At 43.9% G+C, this 22,655-nt stretch overlaps 1 protein-coding gene across 2 annotated transcripts in view; it reads left to right on the top strand.

Annotated features, from left to right (window-relative positions):
- The window catches only part of fam13a (family with sequence similarity 13 member A), a 280,084-nt gene that overhangs the window by 115,503 nt on the left and 141,926 nt on the right, over nt 1-22,655 (top strand). For both annotated transcript variants that reach the window (XM_063046842.1, XM_063046840.1), the window contains exon 6: nt 9,199-9,297. In XM_063046842.1, coding sequence (XP_062902912.1) covers nt 9,199-9,297 — 99 coding nt within the window. The remainder of the gene's footprint in view (nt 1-9,198; nt 9,298-22,655) is intronic.

The following is a 22,655-nucleotide window of genomic DNA, read 5'->3' as shown; positions in this document are numbered from 1 at the left end:
GACTGGAACCAGTGTCCCCTCCAACAAAAGTGATTCGAACCAGTGTCCCCTCCAATGACAGCGACTCGAACCAGTGTCCCCTCCAGAACCAGTGTCCCCTCCAACGACAGTGACTTGAACCAGTGTCCCCTCCAACAGTGACTCGAACCAGTGTCCCCTCCAACGACGGTGATTCGAACCAGTGTCCCCTCTAACGACAACAACTCGAACCAGTGCCCCCTCTAACGACAGTGATTCGAACCAGTGTCCCCTCCAACGACAACGACTCGAACCAGTGTCCCCTCCAACGACAGCGACTCGAAACAGTGTCCCCTCCAACGACAGCGACTCGAACCAGGTGTCCCCTCCAACGACAGCGACTCGAACCAGTGTCCCCTCCAACAACAATGACTCGAACCAGTGTCCCCTCTAATGACAGTGACTGGAACCAGTGTCCCCTCCAACGACAACGACTCGAACCAGTGTCCCCTCTAACGACAGTGACCCGAACCAGTGTCCCCTCCAACGACAACGACTCGAACCAGTGTCCCCTCCAACGACAACGACTCAAACCAGTGTCCCCTCTAATGACAGTGACTCGAACCAGTGTCCCCTCCAACGGGAGCGACTCAAACCAGTGTCCCCTCTAACGACCGTGACTCGAACCAGTGTCCCCTCCAATGACAGCGACAGGAACCAGTGTCCCTTCCAACGACAACGACTCGAACCAGTGTCCCCTCCAACAACAACGACTCGAACCAGTGTCCCCTCTAACGACAGTGACTGGAACCAGTGTCCCCTCCAACGACAACGACTCGAACCAGTGTCCCCTCTAACGACAGTGACCCGAACCAGTGTCCCCTCCAACGACAACGACTCGAACCAGTGTCCCCTCCAACGACAACAACTTGAATCAGTGTCCCCTCCAACGACAACGACTCGAACCAGTGTCCCCTCTAACGACAGTGACCCGAACCAGTGTCCCTTCCAACGACAACGACTCGAACCAGTGTCCCCTCCAACAACAACGACTCGAACCAGTGTCCCCTCTAACGACAGTGACTGGAACCAGTGTCCCCTCCAACGACAACGACTCGAACCAGTGTCCCCTCTAACGACAGTGACCCGAACCAGTGTCCCCTCCAACGACAATGACTCGAACCAGTGTCCCCTCCAACGACAACGACTCGAACCAGTGTCCCCTCCAATGACAGCGACTGGAACCAGTGTCCCCTCCAACGACAACGACTCGAACCAGTGTCCCCTCCAACGACAGTGACTGGAACCAGTGTCCCCTCCAACGACAACGACTCGAACCAGTGTCCCCTCTAACAATAGTGACCCGAACCAGTGTCCCCTCTAATGACAGCGACTCGAACCAGTGTCCCCGCCAACGACAGCGACTGGAACCAGTGTCCCCTCCAACGACAACAACTTGAATCAGTGTCCCCTCCAACGACAACGACTCGAACCAGTGTCCCCTCCAACGACAGTGACTGGAACCAGTGTCCCCTCCAACGACAACGACTCGAACCAGTGTCCCCTCTAACAATAGTGACCCGAACCAGTGTCCCCTCTAATGACAGCGACTCGAACCAGTGTCCCCGCCAACGACAGCGACTGGAACCAGTGTCCCCTCCAACGACAACAACTTGAATCAGTGTCCCCTCCAACGACAACGACTCGAACCAGTGTCCCCTCTAACGACAGCGACTCGAACCAGTGTCCCCTCTAACGACAACGACTCGAACCAGTGTCCCTCTAATGACGACTCGAACCAGTGACCCTCTAACGACAATGACTCGAACCAGTGTCCCTCTAATGACAACGACTCGAACCAATGACCCTCTAACGACAATGACTCGAACCAGTGACCCTCCAACGACAGCAACTCGAACCAGTGTCCCCTCTAACGACAACGACTCGAACCAGTGTCCCCTCTAACGACAGTGACCCGAACCAGTGTCCCCTCCAATGACAATGACTCGAACCAGTGTCCCCTCTAACGACAGCGACTTGAACCAGCAGCCCCTCCCAACGACAGCAACTCAAACCAGCAGCCCCTCCCAACGACAGCAACTCAAATCAGCAGGCCCTCCATGAGAAATTTCCATGACTAATCATGAAAATGCTCCCTTACCACCATTCAGGGCCCCAAACAGTCCTTCCAGGTGAGGCAACACTTCACCTGTGAGTCGACTGGGGTGATATACTCTGTCCAGTGCTCCCGATGTGGCCTTTTATATATTGGCGAGACCCGACGCAGACTGGGAGACTGCTTTGCTGAACATCTACGCTCTGTCTGCCAAAGAAAGCAGGATCTCCCAGTGGCCACACATTTTAATTCCACATCCCATTCCCATTCTGACATGTCTATCCACGGCCTCCTCTACTGTAAAGATGAAGCCACACTCAGGTTGGAGGAACAACACCTTGTATTCCGTCTGGGTAGCCTCCAACCTGATGGCATGAACATCGACTTCTCTAACTTCTGCTAAGGCCCCACCTCCCCCTCGTACCCCATCTGTTACTTATTTTTATGCACACATTCTTTCTCTCACTCTCCTTTTTCTCCCTCTGTCCCTCTGAATATACCTCTTGCCCATCCTCTGGGTCCCCCCCCCCCCTGTCTTTCTTCCCGGACCTCCTGTCCCATGATCCTCTCGTATCCCCTTTTGCCTATCACCTATTCAGCTCTTGGCTCTATCCCTCCCCTTCCTGTCTTCTTCTATCATTTTGGATCTCCCCCTCCCCCTCCAACTTTCAAATCCCTTACTCACGCTTCCTTCAGTTAGTCCTGATGAAGGGTCTCGGCCTGAAATGTCGACAGCACCTCTTCCTACAGATGCTGCCTGGCCTGCTGCGTTCACCAGCAACTTTGATGTGTGTTGGATGGATTATCCTGTTTACCCTTGGAAAAGAAAATACCAAAAAAAATTTACAAGAAACGACAATCCCCTTGACATATTCTCCCTAACTTAAATTGAATGTTTCCCTGTTATGGCAGACACGATCCAAAGGAAACCCAGAAAAGACCCCACACTGTGTCAGGTCTACTTGGTCACCCAATATGGCTGGAATATGCAACAGAAACTCCAGTTCCCCATTTTTACCAGTGCCGAGACAAACTTGTCCTTGACAGAATTTCCCATATGTAGCGATTGAGATTTGTTGTACCATCCAAACTGAGAGCTACATGCCAGTCATCTGGGTGTGGTTAGAATGAAAATGTTGGCTCGAAGCTTTGTCTGTAGCCTGGGTAGATGAATCATTCACCCGTTGGGGATGCCACCACATCCAGAAGATGCCAAGCGCAGCGTGTCTCCACTCCTGGAATGGCCTGCATTGCCTTGGCAGATTATTCATGTGGACTTTGCCAGGTTATTCACAGGCACATCTGATAGTAGTGGATGCAGCGACAAAGTGGCCAGTATTGTTCCCAATAGCCTCCACTACAGCCTTGCACACTTTTGATTTGTTGAGAGGCCTCTTCTCAAGGACTAGTGTTCTGGAAGACGTAGTCTGTGACAATGGACCACTGTTTTGTGGCAGAAAAGTCTCAGTCATTCCTAAAACTGAATGGATTAAGACACATGATATCTGCACTGTACCACCCAGTTACAAATGGCTTGGCAGGATTGGTTTGTCCAGACTAAAGAACGCACCATGAACAACGTCAGCAGAACACACTACACTGACACTGAATCAGAAGCCTGCCAGTTCTCTTCTTGCATAACACAGTGCAGCGTACTGCACAACCAATAACTCACCAACAATGCTGTTCCTGGGTTGTCCCTTGCATTCACGCTTGGATCTCCTCAAACCCAATCTCAGAAGGATTAGATTAGATTATTAGATTAGATTATGAGGGCACAGTCCTCTTTTATTGTCATTTAGTAATGTATGCATTAAGAAATGATACAATTTGTTCCTCCAGAATGATATCACAGAAACACAAGACAAACCAAGACTAAAAAAAACTGACAAAAACCACATAATTATAACATATAGTTACAACAGTGCAAGCAATACCATAATTTGATAGAAGAACAGACCATGGGCACGGTAAATAAAAGTCTCAAAGTCTCTCGAAAGTCCCATCATCTCATGCAGACGGTTGAAGGAAGAAAACCTCTTCCTGCCATGAGCTTCCAGCGCTGCAAACTTGCCGATGCAGCATCCTGGAAGCACCCAACCGCAGTCCGACTCCGAGTCCGTCTGAAAACTTTGAGCCTCCGACCAGCTCTCCGACACTGAGCACCATCTCTGCTGAGTGCTTCGGCCCCGGCAACAGGCAATAGGCAAAGCCGAGGATTTGGAGCCATCCCCTCCGGAGATTCTTGATTGCACAGTAGCAGCGGCAGCGAAGCAGGCATTTCAGAAGTTTCTCCAGATGTTCCTCCATGCTTCTCACGGCTGTCTCCATCAAATCAGGATTGTGCACAGCATCCTACTTCACAAATATGATATCAATTCGGAGCGGCCGCGCACGTTGTGTCGCGTCGCCATCTTCTCCTCCCCTCCGTCCAGGAATATGCAGGACGGACAGCTGAGAGAGATGAAGACTCCTCAGCAAGGTAGTTCGATGCTTCACTCCTGGACAGGCAGCCCTGGCAAGGGACGACAGATGTAATCAAAACTGAGTACTCAGAAACACTTAGTTCAGAACTGGATCAATTTCCTTCACAGTGGAGATTGCCTGATATCACCTGGTGGTGACGCATCGATCAGTTGAGAAGAGCAGATTCAATTGATGGAGAAGAAAGGTGGATACTGCTGTCAGAACCACTTCCTGCAGTTCCAGAGTCAACTCCTACAACCACCACGGAGGAGGCCCTAGAACCTGAGATTTCTTCACACCCGCAAGTCTCACCTGCAAACGGAGTAATTCCCCTTGTCAAGAAAGATGTTATCCCACAAGAGTAAGAAAGCCTCCACAATGATTGAATCTTTAGGCCTGGATGGAACAATTTAAAATTTACTAAGCTGTGGAAGCTGTTTGAATATCGTAGTTTTATTAAATAGCATATATATCTGAGCTGCATTCTTTATTGAGTTGGAGTTTATAGCTAAGCAGGGAGAAGTGTTGGGTATTTAATGTTTCATTAATATTTGAGTAATCTTGTAGATATATAGACTAAGCATTCTTCGTTTATATAATTCATTATAGTTATATATAAAAATATGTAAATTGCACACATCATCATGCTACCACGTAATATGTGCGCACTTCACTTAGTAAACACGAAGATAGCCTCACACTTTGGACTTCCGTGACTTCCTTTGAACTAGTTTAATGTTTTGAAGTTACAAATCATAACAATGTCAAATGACAGCCTGCTAATAATCGATCAACATTAACTTCATGGGCTTGCAGGAAGCATCTTTTATCATAAGGGGTCTTACTCTCCTCCAATGAATTGGATTGTTTTCTGTGAGTGCTAAAAATGACCCAGGATTAATCCAAATCCAAAGCATGTGATACTAATATATTTAAAGTTATTCAGTACTTTCTGAACAGCTGCGACTGTTGCTGAAAAGGAAGACTGGAATCTGTAATGCATCACCATCTTCCTGCACTTAATCGGATGTGAATCAAGTGCAGTCTAAAGTTTAAAGTGGATTCAAGCTGAAAGCCTTGTCAGAGAGAACACTTCATGCCTCTCGATCACGTGTGAGAATTCACAGAGGGAACAAGCACACACAAAGACACAACTAGTTGTTTGGCAGTGGTTGGTTGATAAAGGTAGATAAGATCATACAATGGGAAGTTTTAATGTAGAATTTTCCTTTGGTACGAATAATTAAGACTTGTATATCAATGGTGCCTTTCTAACCTTGGGATGATTCATGGTGCCTTATTATTTATAAGGTGTAGTCACTGTTGTAATGAACACCTTATACCAACCTGATATTGCTGAAATATGCTGCAGTGCTAAATTCCTCAGGCAGGTCATAGAGTTTGTTGTTGTTAGCTTGTTTAGGGTTATTCAAAGATATGGCAAAGAATCATTTTTATGTTTGGATTTGCCAGTCAGCATTTTGTGCTTCAGGTTTTATTACCAAAGTGCTATCATGACATCAATACCTGTTATCATGATGGACAATACCTGTCAGTCAGTATGATACTAGTAGATTAAGAATCCTGGCAAAGATGGTTAATCTTTATCACATTGTCTTCCATCCACCCCCACTTCCTGTGGAAAATGTTGTTTCTACAGTACTTTACTAACAAGGTCAAGCTCTGCCTTGTGGAAGACCAATATCTAGGAAACTCAAGCACTGTGAGGGGACGAGCCAGCAGGGTTTCCCTAACTTGATAACATGCTGTAGGACATCTGAGCAGAGCAGTATCATTACCTCACTGAGTGCCAGGATTAACAGTGAGTAACAGTGAGTTTTAGATTGTGGAAGTGAGGACATTAAATGATGGCACTGGTTGGTATCGGTATTAGTATTTTATTGTCATGTGCATCACAGTGAGAAGCTTTTACTCAATGGGTCTATTCAATTCATGTCATTCCTTTGTTCGTGCCTCTTTATTCTTGAGAATGCCAACAGTGCTCTTTTTGCCAGTAGCATTGGAGCTGCCTGCCCTCCAGTGTCTACACAATTTCAGTCTAAAGGTGTTCTCCGGTGAATCTGACAATGTCCCATCCCAGCTTTGACATAAAAATGACTAGCCAGCCTCAGCAAGCTGATAAAATTACACAGATCACTGAGCCCAGAAATAGACCCGATGACCCGTGCTGCTGTTTGTGTTCTTCATGAATCTCCTCTTGCCGAACTACTCACTTCAGTCTTACTGAGAACACTTTTGAAAGAACTGCCGCTATGTGCCTCAGCCTCTCTCTGCGGGTATGAGTTCCACATTCCAATTGAAATAAAGAAAACCCCGTTGGTCTAAAACTCTTCCCAAAAACTTGCATTTTCTCTCCATACCTGTGTAATTTTAAGAACCTGCTTGATCATGTCGAAGTCTTCTTATTGCAGATTAGTAAAGCTAACCTGAGTGAATCTGCAGTTGAGTGCTGCTTTACATTTATTCAGTTGCTAGGTTTGCCCATTTGTTCATAAATTTAAAGGCACTACTCTTCTTCTTCATACTGATGTCCACATTCCAGACTTCTTAGTTATTTGTGACCATTCCACAATGCAATCATATCATCAGTTAGCATGCTCAATGACTTTGTAACATTATAGTGATGTGTTTTTCCCCCATCTTGTTTTTGTCACATGCACCAGAGGGTACAGCTGGTTCTAGTCCTGTTTCAAGGCGGTAGGGGCATTTTTTTGGCATTTGGTTAGAGGTGGGGAGATTGCAACAATTTGCAAATAATGGAAATTTGGAGCTTTTTACTGCATCACCTCATGAACAGCTTACCCTTGAGTCCACTTGAAATGTAGAATGTTGAAGAATATGATGATGCCATTACCTTGTGGCCTGGTCCATAGATATATTCAAGGCATGGGCAGCTGCCTGTCATCCCCAGGTACTCTTGAGAAACTGATGAGGTGATCAATCCTCTTCATTTCAACATGGTTTGATTCATTCCAGTGTTCCCATGAGGGTCAAAGATCGGGAGCTGCAAGGTGCAATAACTCGGTCTGCAAGTCCATTGCTCCCTAAAGTGGCACTGCAGAGTCGTAAGACATGCTTCCCTTCCTGGTTAGGATATCAAGTGCAAAAGTTGGGGAGTAATATTGCAGCTATATAGAGCTGTCTTTTTGTTCGGCCACATTTGGATTATTGTGTGCAGAGCTGGTCAGCACACTAAGCAAAGGATATAGAGGCTTGGTGTGGGTGTAGAAGAGGTTCTCCAGGATTGGAGTGTAGCTATAAGGACAAGTAAGGTTGTTTTCTTTGTTGTGTCAAAGGCTGGGGGCGACCTGACAGAAATATATTGAGTTACGAGAGGCATAGAGAGAGTAGCAGGCCAGGCAGCATCTCTAGGAAGAGGTGCAGTTGACGTTTCAGGCCGAGACCCTTGTCAGTCCTGATGAAGGGTCTCGGCCTGAAACGTCGACTGCACCTCTTCCTAGAGATGCTGCCTGGCCTGCTGCGTTCACCAGCAACTTTGATGTGTGTTGCTTGAATTTCCAGCATCTGCAGAATTCCTGTTGTTTGTTATAGAGAGAGTAGATTGTCTTTTGCTCAATGTGGGAATGTCATCTGCACAGGTCTAAGCTGTGTCTTCAAAGGAGATTTGAGAGACAAGTTTTTTACACAGAGAGCAGTAGATACCAAGGGAGGTAGTGGAAGAAGATGTGCACCATACTCAGGCAATTGAAATCAGCTTAATTTGGCCTCATGATCTACACAGTCTTGGTAGGGCGAAGGGCATGTTCCAGTGCTGCATTGTTCTATGTTAAGGTGAAGGAATAATGTGACCTGGAGAAAAGGTAGAAAGTGGCGGTCTTCCCATCAGCCTGCTGGCTTTATGCATCTGGTGAAAGTTCTGGAGGAGTTTCTGAATTGTCACTGAACCCCAGGGTGCTTCGCTCCTTCCCTTGTCGATTGTCACACATATATTCATTCATCTCTGGATGTTTTAACCTATTGCATGATGCTCATGAGTTAAATACAGTCTGACAAAAGCCACCATAACAAAATCATAAAAAAATTGCTGAAACGGGCCAATTGGCTTGTGGCCAATAACACTCAGATCGAAAAGCATTTCACTTTGGTTCCTGTGGCTATGTGTGTGTGGTAAACAGTTTAATGAGAAGCCAGCAATTCTGTGCATTAAAACCTCGTACTTTGATCTCCAATAAAATATGTATTATGTATTTGACTTTGGAGGAGGCTGTGACTTGTGGAAATTTATAGACAGGAGCTTCAGTTGATCTTCCTGTTACCTAGAGGCCAGGTAAAAATAAATTAGCAGATTATAAATAACTAATAGTTGTAATTTGAATGTTTTCCGCTTTACCAAGTCATCCTGACTCCCCAGCTTTTCTGTGCTATAAGTATATAGTCATGCATTCATTCCACGTTTATACTGTGAACACAAGTTTTACAATCCTTGTTGATTTGTTATTACCTGGTTTAGACTGCACTTATGTTTTTCATTTATCCCACCTGGATTTGAGAAAACTCCAAGCTCCATATAATTCATCTCATTACTCATTAATACCACTAGTGTACATTTGTTTCATCCTGTGGCTTTGGGATGCATTGAATTCATTCCATTTTCTCTTTGTTGAAACTTCCTGCAGGAAGCCAGCAGTGACGTGTCCTTCCCAACCAGTGTGTGTTCTGTGCCATCAGCTGCTTCAACCACTGAAGCAACAAGACCGTTGCCAAGGAAAAAAAAGGTTTGCCTCTAGTTATATTTGCTCACTGGTCCTATGGTTTTAATATCCCATCATGTGTCCAAGTATTGATAATTACCTTTGTGTTGAATCAACATGTGAGCACCCAGAGGTCAACACATACAGTCACAGGGAGAACGTAGAGGATCCTTGCAGTCAGAAGCAAAATTAAACTTGGGCTGCTGGTGCTGTAATAACTTTACGCTAACAGCTACGGTACTGTGCTTCCCTACATTGACTGATGTTCAAGAAATCGAGGGATGTGGGGGTAGTCAAAGAATTGTTCTTCATGTAGAAGATTAGCCATGACCTTAATGAATGGTACAGAAGGCTGAAAGGACCAGGTGCCTTGCTCCCACTCCTATTTCATACAGTTACGTATTTGGTCTTGATGAAACTTCTTTTGCTCTGAAGGGATCTTGAAGGTTTCTAGAGTACAGCTGGTATGAGACATGTGCGTTACTTGATCTCCTATTAGAGAATGAGACAGGACAAGTGACAGAAGTTTGATTGGGGGAACACTTCATATCTATTGATCGTAATGCCATTAGTTTCAAAATAAATATGGAAAAAGATAGGTCTGGTCTGCTTGTTGAGTTTCTAAATTATAGAAAGGCCAATTTTGATGGTATCAGAAAGGATCTGGCAAGTGTGGATTGGGACAGGCTATTTCTGGCAAAGGTCTACTACCTACAGGAAAGATGTAAAGGTTGAGAGTACAGAGAAAATTTACAAGGTTGTTGCTGGAATTGAAGGACCTGAGTTATAAGGAAATACTGAATAAGTTAGGACTTTATTCCATAGATGTAGAAGATTGAGAGGAGATTTGATACAGGTGTGCAAAATAATGAAGGGTTTAGATAGAGTAAATGCAAGTGGGCTTTTTTCACCTAGGATAGGTGGAACTACAACTGGACGTCACTGGGTTAAGGGTGAAAGATCAAAAGGTTAAGGGGAACATGAGGGGAAACTTCTTCACTCAGAGGGTCATGGAAGTGTGGAGCGAGCTGCCAACAGAAGGTAGTACGTGAGCTTGATTTCAACTTATCAGGAAAGTTCGGATCAGTACGTGGATGGCTGTTGTCTGGGTGCAGGTCAGTGAGAATAGGCATTTTAAATGGTTTAGCACTGACTAGATGAAGTGAAGGGCTTGTTTCTGTGCTGTACTTTTCTATGGCTCTACTATCGTGGAGACACCGAGGCGGCAGGTGCTGTCATCTGGAGCACAAACAAGCTGCTGGAACAACTGAATGGTCAGGTGGCAAGCATTCACATAGAACCATAGAAACTACAGCACAGAAACAGGCCTTTTGGCCCTTCTTGGCTGTGCCGAACCATTTTCTGCCTAGTCCCACTGACCTGCACATGGACCATATCCCCCCCATACACCTCCCATCCATGTATCTGTCCAATTTATTCTTAAATGTTAAAAAAGAACCCGCATTTACCACCTCGTCTGGCAGCTCATTCCATACTCCCACCACTCTCTGTGTGAAGAAGCCCCCCCTAATGTTCCCTTTAAACTTTTCCCCCCTCACCCTTAACCCATGTCCTCTGGTTTTTTTTCTCCCCTTGCCTCAGTGGAAAAAGCCTGCTTGCATTCACTCTATCTATACCCATCATAATTTTATATACCTCTATCAAATCTCCCCTCATTCTTCTACGCTCCAGGGAATAAAGTCCTAACCTATTCAACCTTTCTCTGTAACTGAGTTTCTCAAGTCTGGGCAATATCCTTGTAAATCTTCTCTGCACTCTTTCAACCTTATTTATATCCTTCCTGTAATTTGGTGACCAAAACTGAACACAATACTCCAGATTCGGCCTCACCAATGCCTTATACAACCTCATCATAACATTCCAGCTCTTATACTCAATACTTCGATTAATAAAGGCCAATGTACCAAAAGCTCTCTTTACGACCCTGTCTACCTGTGACGACACTTTTAGGGAATTTTGTATCTGTATTCCCAGATCCCTCTGTTCCACTGCACTCCTCAGTGCCTTACCATTAACCCTGTATGTTCTGCGTTGATTTGTCCTTCCAACGTGCAATACCTCACACTTGTCAGTATTAAACTCCATCTGCCATTTTTCAGCCCATTTTTCCAGCTGGTCCAAGTCCCTCTGCAGGCTCTGAAAACCTTCCTCACTGTCTACTACACCTCCAATCTTTGTATCATCAGCAAACTTGCTGATCCAGTTTACCACATTGTCATCCAGATCATTGATATAGATGACAAATAACAATGGACCCAGCACTGATCCCTGTGGCACACCACTAGTCACAGGCCTCCACTCAGAGAAGCAATTCTCTACCACCACTCTCTGGCTTCTTCCATCGAGCCAATGTCTAATCCAATTTACCACCTCTCCACATATACCTAGCGACTGAATTTTCCTAACTAACCTCCCATGCGGGACCTTGTCAAAGGCCTTACTGAAATCCATGTAGACAATATCCACTGCCTTCCCTTCATCCACTTTCCTGGTAACCTCCTCGAAAAACTCCAACAGATTGGTCAAACATGACCTACCACGCACAAAGCCATGTTGACTCTCCCTAATAAGCCCCTGTCTATCCAAATGCTTGTAGATTCTGTCTCTTAGTACTCCCTCCAATAACTTACCTACTACTGACGTTAAACTCACCGGCCTATAATTTCCCGGATTACTTTTCGATCCTTTTTTAAACAATGGAACAACATGAGCCACTCTCCAATCCTCCGGCACTTCACCCGTAGACAGCGACATTTTAAATATTTCTACCAGGGCCCCCGCAATTTCAACACTAGTCTCCTTCAATGTCCGAGGGAACACTCTGTCAGGTCCTGAGGATTTATCCACTTTAATTTTCCTCAAGACAGCAAGCACCTCCTCCTTTTCAATCTGTACAGTTTCCATGTTTGGGGTTATCTATTGGAATGGATAAACAGTAGCCCTATTACAAAGGCATCCACATCTCCAGTCATTTCAAAGTCACAAGTCAGCTGTTCAATTTAGTTCCTTGAAATGATGGAATAATTGAATTCTCTCCCACTCAATTACATTGAAGCTGACCACTCCTCTGCCTTAGTCCCACACCCTTGCCTTTAACTGTGAGCCCAGGGGACAAAGCTGATTGTTTCTGTCACCTGTGTGGGCAGTGACTCTTCATGCTTCAGTTGAACAATGAGCCTTTCAGTGCTCTGTAGCCACTACTCGTTATAAGACTTTCCTCAGATTCAAAACATGATGCAGGAGAAACAGCAGGAGGAAATGAGTTGCTGTGTGCAAGATTTTTCCACAATACAAGTTGATAATAGATGTGGTGATTGATCTTGGCTAGTCTGGGTCTGAATCATAATTAGCCAAGTAGCATGTCATTCTCTTACTAAGGTCTTGTGGGATGAGAGTCTAGGATGAGACTGGGTCAAGTGTTTGGGCCTGGGAGTGTTATGATCAGGGTAACTGGTTTATTTCATCACTTTTTTGGCATGTCACCAACACAGATCATTTCAGTACATTGAGGTAGCACAAGAGAAAAGCAATAGCAGTATGCAGAATAAAGTGTTGCAGTCAGAGAGAAATTATAGTACGGGCAGACAATAAGGTGCAAAGCTATGATGAGGTAGACTGAGGTTAAGAGTTCATCTTTATCATACGATAGGTCTGTCAGTAATCTTATAACAGTGGGATAGATGCTGTACTTCAGCATGGTGGTGCTATTTTCAAGCTGTGGCATCTTCTGCCTGATAGAATGGCAGGAGGAAGAAGAAAGAAGAACTAGGTTAGGAGAGATCTTCGATTATGTTGGCTGCTTTCCTGAAGTTACAGAAAGTGTAGACGAAGTCCATGGAGAGGAGGAGGATTTTCGCGACGGACTGGGCTATCCCAACAATTCTCTGCAATTTCTTACAGTCTTGGACAAAGCTTTTACTACGCTGATACATTTGGATAGGACACTATATGTTTCATCTGTAGAAATTGCTAAGTGTCACCTGGGACATGCCAATTTCCTTAGCCTTCTGAGGAGATGATTGGCTTACGGTTGATCAGGTGAGTGTCCTCATCTTGGCAGAAGGTTTTGTGGACCAGTATGATGGTTAAACCTCGGGATGAGAAGCCCAGATGTGAACAGTTTATGGATTAAGTTAAAAGACCTCCATAATTCAAGGTTCTGGTCAGCAAGTCAATCATACCTCTGTAGAGGCAGGAGTACACTTGATCATGTTCAAGGTCATAATAGACCAGTTAGCCTTACCTCAGTGGTTGGGAAGATGTTAAGCATGAGGTTATGGAGTACTTGATGACACGGAATAAGATAGGACAAAGTCCACATGGTTTCCTTCAGGGAAAATCTTGCCTGACGAACCTGTTGGAGTTCTTTAAGGAAATTACAAGTAGATGTTGTATACTTGGACTTTCAGAAGGCCTTTGACAATGTGCCACACATGAGGGACCTTACAAGTTAAGAGCCCATGGTATTACAGGAAAGTTTCTGGCATGGTAAGAGCATTGGCTTATTGGTAGGAGGCAGCGAGTGGGAGTAGAAGGATCCTTTTCTGCTTGTCTGCCAGTAACTAGTGATGTTCCACAGGGGTGGGTGTTGGGACCTCTTCTTTTTATGCTGTATATCAATGATTTAGATGGTGGAATAGATGACTTTGCTGCCAAGTTTGCAAATGATACTAAGATTGGTGAAGGGGCAGGTAATGTTGAGGAAACAAATAGGCTGCAGAAAGACTTATACAGATTAGCAGAATGGGCAGGAAAGAGGCAAATAAAATACAATGTTGGAAAATGCATGGTCAAGCACTGTGGTAGTAGAAATAAATGTGCAGATTAATTTCTAAATGGGGAGAAAATCCAAAAATCTGAGGTGCAAAGGACTTGAGAGTCCTTATGCAGAACACCCTAAAGGTTAACTTGCAGGTAGAGTTGGTGGTGAGGAAGGCAAATGAATGTCAGCATTCATTTCAAGATGTCTTGAATACAAGAACAGGGATGTGATGCTAAGGCTTTATAAGGCACTGGTGAGGCCTCACCTTGAGTATTGTGAACAGTTGTGGGCTCCTCATCTAAGAAAAGATATGCTGGCATTGGAAAGGGTTCAAAGGAAGTTCACAAGGATGATTCCAGGAATGAACGGGTTTTCATACGAGGTATGTTTGATAGCTGTGGGTCTGCACTCGCTGGAATTTAGAAGGATGAGGGGGGGTTCTCATTGAAACCTTCCAAATGTTGAAAGGCCTAGACAGAGTAGATGTGGAAAGGATGTTTCCCATGGTAGGGGAGTCTAGGACAAGAGGGCACAGCCTCAGGATAGAGGGGCGTCCATGTAAAACAGCAGAGAAATTTCTTTAGCCAGAGGGTGGTGAATTTGTGGGATTTACTACCACAGGCAGCTGTGGAGGCCAGGTTGTTGCGTGTATTTAGGCAGAGGCTGATAGGTTCTTGATTGGACATGGCACCAAAGGTTACATGGAGAAGACTGGTGAGTGGGGCTGAGGAGGGAAAAAATATGATCATCTTTAATTGAATGGCAGAGCAGACTCGATGTGCCAAATGGTCTAATTCTGCTCCTAGGTGTTGTGGTCTTATGGTCTAAGGTGTTTACATTCTAAGACCACAATCGAGGAATGAATGTTCTTGCAGAACCAGCGAAGTTATGACATCAGATCATTGCTCCAAGACTCATGCTGAGCTCTGGGGAAATGTACATAATCTACACTGCAAAAACATGGGCTTGGGCTTGAGAGGGCACACTCGCCTAATGCAGGGGCGAGATGATAACAAAAACACCATAAGTTTGTCATTCATCCAAGCTTACTTGAGTTTACCCCGATTTTCTTTTGATCGATGCTGCCACTCCTCTAGTGCATGTAGAGTTAAAGTAAAACTGCAGGAATGCTGATTCTGAAATCTCAGGTAAATTGTTTTGCTTTTATTCCGTCAAGGTCAGGATAATGTGAAGTTATCTGTTTTGTGTACACAGTGCATGCCATAAAACTGAACAACAAGCAAGTCATTGTCACTGTTTATAAGAGGCGAGTAACTCGGTGTGCCTTATTTTTGCACTAAATATACTTGGGATCTATAGTCTAATTCTGCTTTGAAATTCAGTGTGTGTATGGGCTGTGGAGTGTGGTAATATTGAAAATGAAAATCACAACTATTTGGCCATTCTGAGATCTGCTGAAGAGATCACTTTCTAACTTCAGCTGTAGTAACTTACAGCAGTAGGGCTGGAGAGGGAAAGGCTCACTGTTCACCTTTAAGAACTTGTCACAGGTAAGGAGCACCAAGGATCTGATGGGTAGCCGGGAGATGAAGGTTTAGCTGTAGCTTGATTTGTGGTGTGTGTTGATCAAGTCAGAGTAACTCTGCTCCCCAGCAAGCAGCTATTTGTGTTAATGGGAACTTGCTGTGCACTAGTTTCTGTCATTATAACAGTGAATGCACATGAGCCATGGCCGTAAAGCATTTTGGAATGTCATGAAGGGGATGTGAAAGGCATTATGTAACGAGAAGTATTTTACAGTGCCAAAGTAGTGTGATAAAATAAAAGGAATTTTTAAAAATACGGATGAGTCTATGGATGTGAAAACATGAGAATATATATCTGAGCATATGTTTTGTGGATTGGTGTGTGTAAAGATGTTTTTGGAGTGAGAACCGTTCAAAGTCACCTATTTCAGACCCAGTAGTTGACTCTGACTTGAAGTTTGTTGCAATAAGGCCAGCAAAGTTTTGAAGAAATATAAATTTATGTCAGGTAAGATGTGGTCTGATAAGAACATAGAACAGTGCAGCACGATAACAGATTCTTCATGCCACGATGCCAGTGACAAACATAATGTCAAATTAAACTTTGCCTACACATGATCATATCCTTCCAGCCCTGTGTATTCATGTACCTATCTAAAAGCTTCTTAAGTGCCTCTATTGTACCTGCTTCCAGCACCTCCCATGGCAATGCATCCCAGGCACTCAGTAGTCTGTGTATAAAAAGAACTTGCCCCACACATCTCCTTTAAACTTTCCTTCTCTAACCTTACATTTCTATTCTTGAAAAAAAGATCTTGACAGTCTTCTCTCCCCATGCCTTCCGTTGTTTTTAGTTTCTGGTCTTTCTGGTCTCCCCTCAGCCTCTAACTTTCCACTGAAAACAACTCAAGTTTGTCCAATCTCTCTTTATGCCGAATAAAGGCAACCTGCTCTCTCTCCAAAGCTTTCTCACCCTTCCTGTAATGGGACCACTAGAACTGCACGCATTCCTCCCAAGTGTGGCCCAACCAAAGTTTAACACAGCTGCAGCTGCAAATTTTTAGGTTTATATCGAACAAAGTCAAGCATAAGGCCTTCTGTGGCAGTGACAATGCAGCAGTGTTACAGGGAAGAATAGCATATCTATCACAACAACCTCCTTCAGTACCAGGCCACTTCGGGCTCTGTATTCATCCAGTTCTGGCCTCTTGGGATCCCAATTTTTAATTACTTTGTCTTCGCTGGCCATGCCTTCATCTTCCAAACTCCTAAGTTACAAAGTTCCAACCCTAATCCTCCTTGGCTCTATTATCTCTTCTTTGGGTTTCCCCTGCCTTTCAGATAATGCCTTTCATTATTGATCCGAAGTTCTGTGGCTTAGTGTCTGTTTCTGTTTGGTAATTACTGTAAAACCATGGTAATCCGGTATGCCATTGTTTGGAAATTCCAGTATTTCAAAATCTGTTTATTATTATTCACAGACCTGCTACTTGAAAATTCACATTACTCACAAGACTGTCCATGAACTGCTGGCACTGTGAGCCTGATATGTGACTGGAGTCAGGAACATGGGTGGGTTTGCAGCCAAGGTCTCGAATGGGGTTATGTGTACAACTTGAGTTTTGGTCTGGAGTGCTTATGTGTTTCAGCTTACAGCAAGCTGAAACTTTCCAGCTGCAACTCACTGGGTTCTGTTTCTTGCTCTCTTTAAACTCAATGGGTTCACTGGAAAAGTACTACCTACTGTGTATCATGTTTAAATAAAGTAAAAGAACAGCCACAAAATCTGCTGGTCACTCACCACATCACAGGATTATTGCACGTTTACTGTACTTTCATTAAGTGCTTTGGATGCTGTATTGAATTAGAGACTCAATTTTTGCACAGAGGGAAATATTTTGTTTTATGGTACATGCATGTGTTTGGAACGTGTGTGTTTCTGTGTGTGCAAGCGTGCATGCACATTTAAATGAACATAAATGTTTATATGAATTATTATAAGTAAATGTTATTAAAATTTGACTTATATTTTGTCTTTCATGATTTTAGGGTATTTCCAAGCACTTTATTGATAAAGACGTATTGTTGAAGTATTGCAATTACTATATCTAATTTATATACAACAAGTTTCCACAAAGAAGAATGTTTTAATAACTAGATACTGCTTTTTGCTGGTTGATAATAATTGGCTAGGTTTCTGGAAGAACTCTTCATATCAACCATTGAAGAGCAGAAGACACCTTTGATTAATGTCTCACCTGGAGAACTAATATCTTTATGTGATCTGTTAACAATTTTGCCTACCAATATTGTTCTGTAAACCCAGTTTTAGAAGACGTATTTGTGTTAGCTATGCCAGTCTAAATGAAACAAATTTCATAGTGGTCCACACCTTTGTATTTCATGGATTTAGATGAGTGGTGAAACAACCTAAGTCAATTGGTTCAAACCTGCCACTTAGTAAATCATGGCATTTTATATCATCAAAATACAAAGTAAGATATTTTCCTCAGTGCATAAATTGAGTGGCTTCAGTTACTGGAGACAAGAAGATCTTCATTAGCTTACTCATTAGAATATAGAACAGTATAGCACGAGAACAGGTCTTTGGGCCACAACATTATGCCATACCATTCTCCAGTTTCTCATGCGTTTGGAAGGATTGTTTGGTTATGGTGGTGGTGGCATCCGTTAGTCTCGCGAGACCATGGATCTGCACCTGGAAAGTCTTGCTTCAGTCTGCGTTAGAGCAGCATCTGTTGTGGCTGTAGAGTCCCACACGGGAGTGACAGTCTCAGCTGCATCGACTGCACTTGAAGGCGTTGTCCTCCAGTGTTGTCTTGGTGCTGTTTTTCCAATGAATGCGCTTTTCTTCAGCAGCAAGCCTCAGCTTCTCTTCTCTTTTTAGACCTCTGCGTGGTTCCAGCCTCCAGTGAGAGCGATCGCTTGCGATGTCCTTCCACCTCTTGACGTTCATTTTCAGTGACTTCGTGTCTCTCTTGCAAACGTCTTTGAAACTAAGGTGGGGCCGCCCTTGTGCTGTCTTGCCTGAGGCCAGTTCCCCGTACAGCAGGTCTTTCGGGATCCTCCCATCTGACATGCGGTGTACGTGGCCCAGCTAGCGGAGACGGCGTTGTTAGAGCAGGGTGAAGAGCCTGGGTATCTGGGCGCAGGCCAGGACCTCATTGTTGGTGACTCGGTCAGTCCACATGATGTCCAGGATGCGTCTCAGGCTGCGAAGGTGGAAGGCGTTGAGATGCCGCTCTTGTCTGGAGTAGAGGCTCCAGGTCTCGTTGCCGTAAAGCAGTGTGCTGAGAACGCAGGCCCTGTAGACTGCAACTTTGGCGTGTGTCGTCAGCTTTCTGTTCTCCCAGACTCTCTTTGTCAGCCTGGCGAATGTTGAGGCTGCTTGTCCGATCTGTCTATTGATCTTACCATCAACAACTACGAGCTGGAGGTAGTTCACGAGTTTACATACCTTGGCTCCACCATCACGGACAGCCTCTCCCTAGACCCCGAGATCAATAGACGGATCAATAGATGGATTGGTTATGGTAGAACCAAACCATCACCACACAAGATATCGCTCATAGTGGTATTGAACAAAGAACAAATACAGTTACACACATTTACAGCATTTGGCCCACCATGCTCATTTTGACTGCAGAAACAGTCTCATTTCCCAGCTTTGGTTATAGCACATCAAGTGCCTATGCAGCTACCTTTTGTATCTTCTGCTTCATGGGAGGGGAAGAAGCGAGAACGTTCAGGGTGGGTGGGATCTTTAATTATACTACCTTACCAGAGCAGTTTGAATTGTAACAGAGATCATGGAAGGGAGGCTGGTTTCTGTGATGTGTTGGGTTGTGTCCACAAGTGTTTTGCGGTCACGGGCAGAGCAGTTGCTATACCAAACAGTGATAACTCTGGATAGGATGCCTTCTATGCTGCATCGATAAAAATTGGTCAAGGTCAAAGGGGACATGCCAAATTTCTTTAGCTTCCTGATACAGTAGAGGCACTGATGAGCTTTCTTGACCTTGGCATCCACATGGTTAGATCACGACAAGCTACTGATAATGCTCAGTCTTAGGAACTTGAAAGTCTCAACCCTCTTGACCTCAGCACCTTTAATATAAACAGGACCACGTGCCCTGCCTCCCCTTCCTGACGCAAATGACTGGCTCTGTTTTGCAGACATTGAGGAAAGCTCGTTGGCATGACACCATGTTACTAAGCTCTCCATCTGTTTCAGATACATCCTCCTATGGTAGTATCCGCTGCAGACTTGCTGGTGGAGTTAGAGCACAATCTAGCCATGCTGTTGTAACTATATAGGGGGTAGAGTAGGGAGCTGAGGATGGAAACTTGTGGAGTACCTGTGCTGAGAATAATCGTGGCAGAGGTGTTGCTGCCTGTCATTACTGATTATGGTCCGTTGGTCAGGAAGTCAATGGCAAAGGGAAGTGTTGAGTCCCAGAGTTTAGGAGTTTGGAGATGAGCTTGCTTGGAAATGTAAAACTGAAGGCAGAGCGGTGGTTAATAAACAGTACTCAACGTAAGTATTTTTACTGCACAGATGCTCCAGAAATAAGCGTAAGGTTAGGAAGATGGCATCTGTCATAGACCTGTTTCAGCAGTAGGCAAATTGCAATGGATCAAGGTTGTCTGGGAGATTTTTCCCTCTGAGGGAGGATTGATGCCTGAAACATCATGGACTCATATTTCCTCATCAGTTGCTGCCTGGAATACTGAGTTATCAGCTTTGTGTTTCCAGCGTGCAGCTTTTATTTTGCTCTTAATTTCTTCCTGTTTATTCTCTATCCTTCCTTTGCGAGAAAAGGGTTTGTATATCTGCACCATGACTCTTAAGCATAGGAACATTATTAGTGTCTAACCCTCTGCTGAATCATCAAAGACAGTCCTTTGGGTATGTGAATATAAACATAGATTTGCTAAGCAGTCCATGTTTATCCTTCAATTGGCATTGTTAATATTGATTAACTGTTCATTGCTGGTCACTGTAGAAATTGTCTGTTGTACTTCCTATAATTTAACAGAGGCAATCCTTCAGAAAGCACTTTTCTGGCCATTAGGACTCATGGAATGCCCTCGCATCATGTAAATGCTAATATAAATCTGTAGTTTTTTTCTGTAAAAGACTGCTCCATTCTGACTTGCTGTTTCCAAATCTTAATGGATTGTGTCCACGTAGTTACTCAGCCTGTACAAAAGATGGCTCTGCATTTGGAGGCTGCATTTTGCTGTGGTTCAAGCAGTTCCATGGTAGCCAATGCCAAAACCTCAATAAATTCACTGCATTCCCAACTTGTTGTTTATCCTTCAGTATTGGACCTACGTTGGTAGTTTTTCCTCTGCTAATTCTTCCTGAGACTGTGAAGGTGTCTTTAATGCTGTGTTTTGCGTCTCTGCAGAAATATTTCTTGAAGGGCTCGCCAGTTACAGTGAATTAGGTAACTTTCTATACAAGATATGAAACGGCGTTGTGCTGTTGGTCAATCAAATAAGAGGAGGTCTGGCAAATTAGTAGACCTGTGCCTAAATCATAAAAGAAGAATATGGGTTTCAGTTGCAGTCTTTCAGGATTGTAAAACATTGTAAAGTTCTCTATAGAGAGAGATGTATTTGAATGCATTATAGTCACTTTCATAATGTAGCATGGAGGGAGAATGATTGAAGGAGAGGAGAGACTGAGGGAAGCATTTGGAAGAAGGAGAACAAAGGTAGAGTGAATAAGGAAGGGGAGACTAGAAGAATAAGGGGATATGGAATGAAGTCTTGAGGGAAAAGGTTTAGATGAGATTGTGTGTCTGTCTTTACCCGTGTTTGTGAGATCATAGTGCATCTTTGTACGCTTGGAATAGGAGAGTGTATGAGTCCACATATAGGTGTGTGCTACAGAGTCTGGTCTTCGCTAGTCTTGCATCTAATTCTTTCAGACCAAGATTTTTCTCCCTTCAGTCCTTACAGGACCGTGTCATGTTAAAACAGTTGAAGGATTAGCATCTTCTGTTCCTGAGAAATGGAGTAAAACCAAGTCGTCCTTGATTCTAAAGGACTGTTAAAGAAGGGAAGAATGTAGGAAGCAATCACATGAGGAAAAAGTGTCAAATGCTGGGGCTTCAAATCAGGTTTGACAGCAGCTGTAGCTTGACTCTTGGAAGAAAAGGAGGAAAGCAAATTAACCTCCGGTCACAATTTCTGAAACCATTGGCAAATATTAGCAAATAGCCGTAATTTATTCTAGGTTTATTATTAACATATTTACCAAGATACAATGATAATCTTTGTTTTGGATGACATCCATGCAAATCATTTCACTGGATCAGTACATGGAGATAGGACCAGGGATAAGCAATAACAAAATACAGAATTTAGTGTTACAGTTAAAGAGAAAGTGCAGTGCAGGCAGACAACAAGGTGACGAGGTAGATTGTTAGGTTAAGAGTCCATCGTATCATGGAGGTTGGTAAACATAGTCTTTAACAGTGAGATAGAGGCTGTCTGGTGATATGTCCTTCAAAGCTTTTATATCTTCTGCCCAATGGGACGAGGAAGAAGAGGGAATGTCCAAATGTCTTTGATTATTGTTGTTGCTTTTCCACGGCAGTGAGAATTGTAGACAGAGTCCATGGAGAGAAGCTGGTTTTAGTGACGTACTGAGCTATGTCCACAACTCTGTGCACTTCTTGTAGTCTTGAGCAGAGCAATTACTGTACAAACCGGTGATGCATCTGGATAGTATGATTTCTATTGTGCATCTGTTAAAAAATGGTGGAGTTCAATGGGGATATGCTGATGTTCCTTAACCTCCTGAGGGAGTAGAGGTATTGATGCTCTTTCTTTGCCATGGGTTCTATGTGGTTAGACCAGTACGAGCTATTGGTGATATTTATGTTACTTAGTTCTGCACCTGACTTCTGTTGTCAGTGAAACTGAATATACAGGGTTAACGTAACCCATAACTAATATTCCCATACACTTTATGCCTAGAGACAGATTTACTTAATTTCTTTTTTCAATTCCTTGTTTACACTAGACTCTTTGTTCTCAACATTTCTGGGAGTTTGTTGTGTCTTCTATGAAAGACA

The sequence above is a fragment of the Mobula hypostoma genome, chromosome 4 (assembly GCF_963921235.1).
Source record: "Mobula hypostoma chromosome 4, sMobHyp1.1, whole genome shotgun sequence".
Lineage (NCBI taxonomy): Eukaryota > Metazoa > Chordata > Chondrichthyes > Myliobatiformes > Myliobatidae > Mobula > Mobula hypostoma.
Note: the sequence above shows the minus strand (reverse complement) of the source record. Positions and strands in the feature narration are given on the sequence as shown.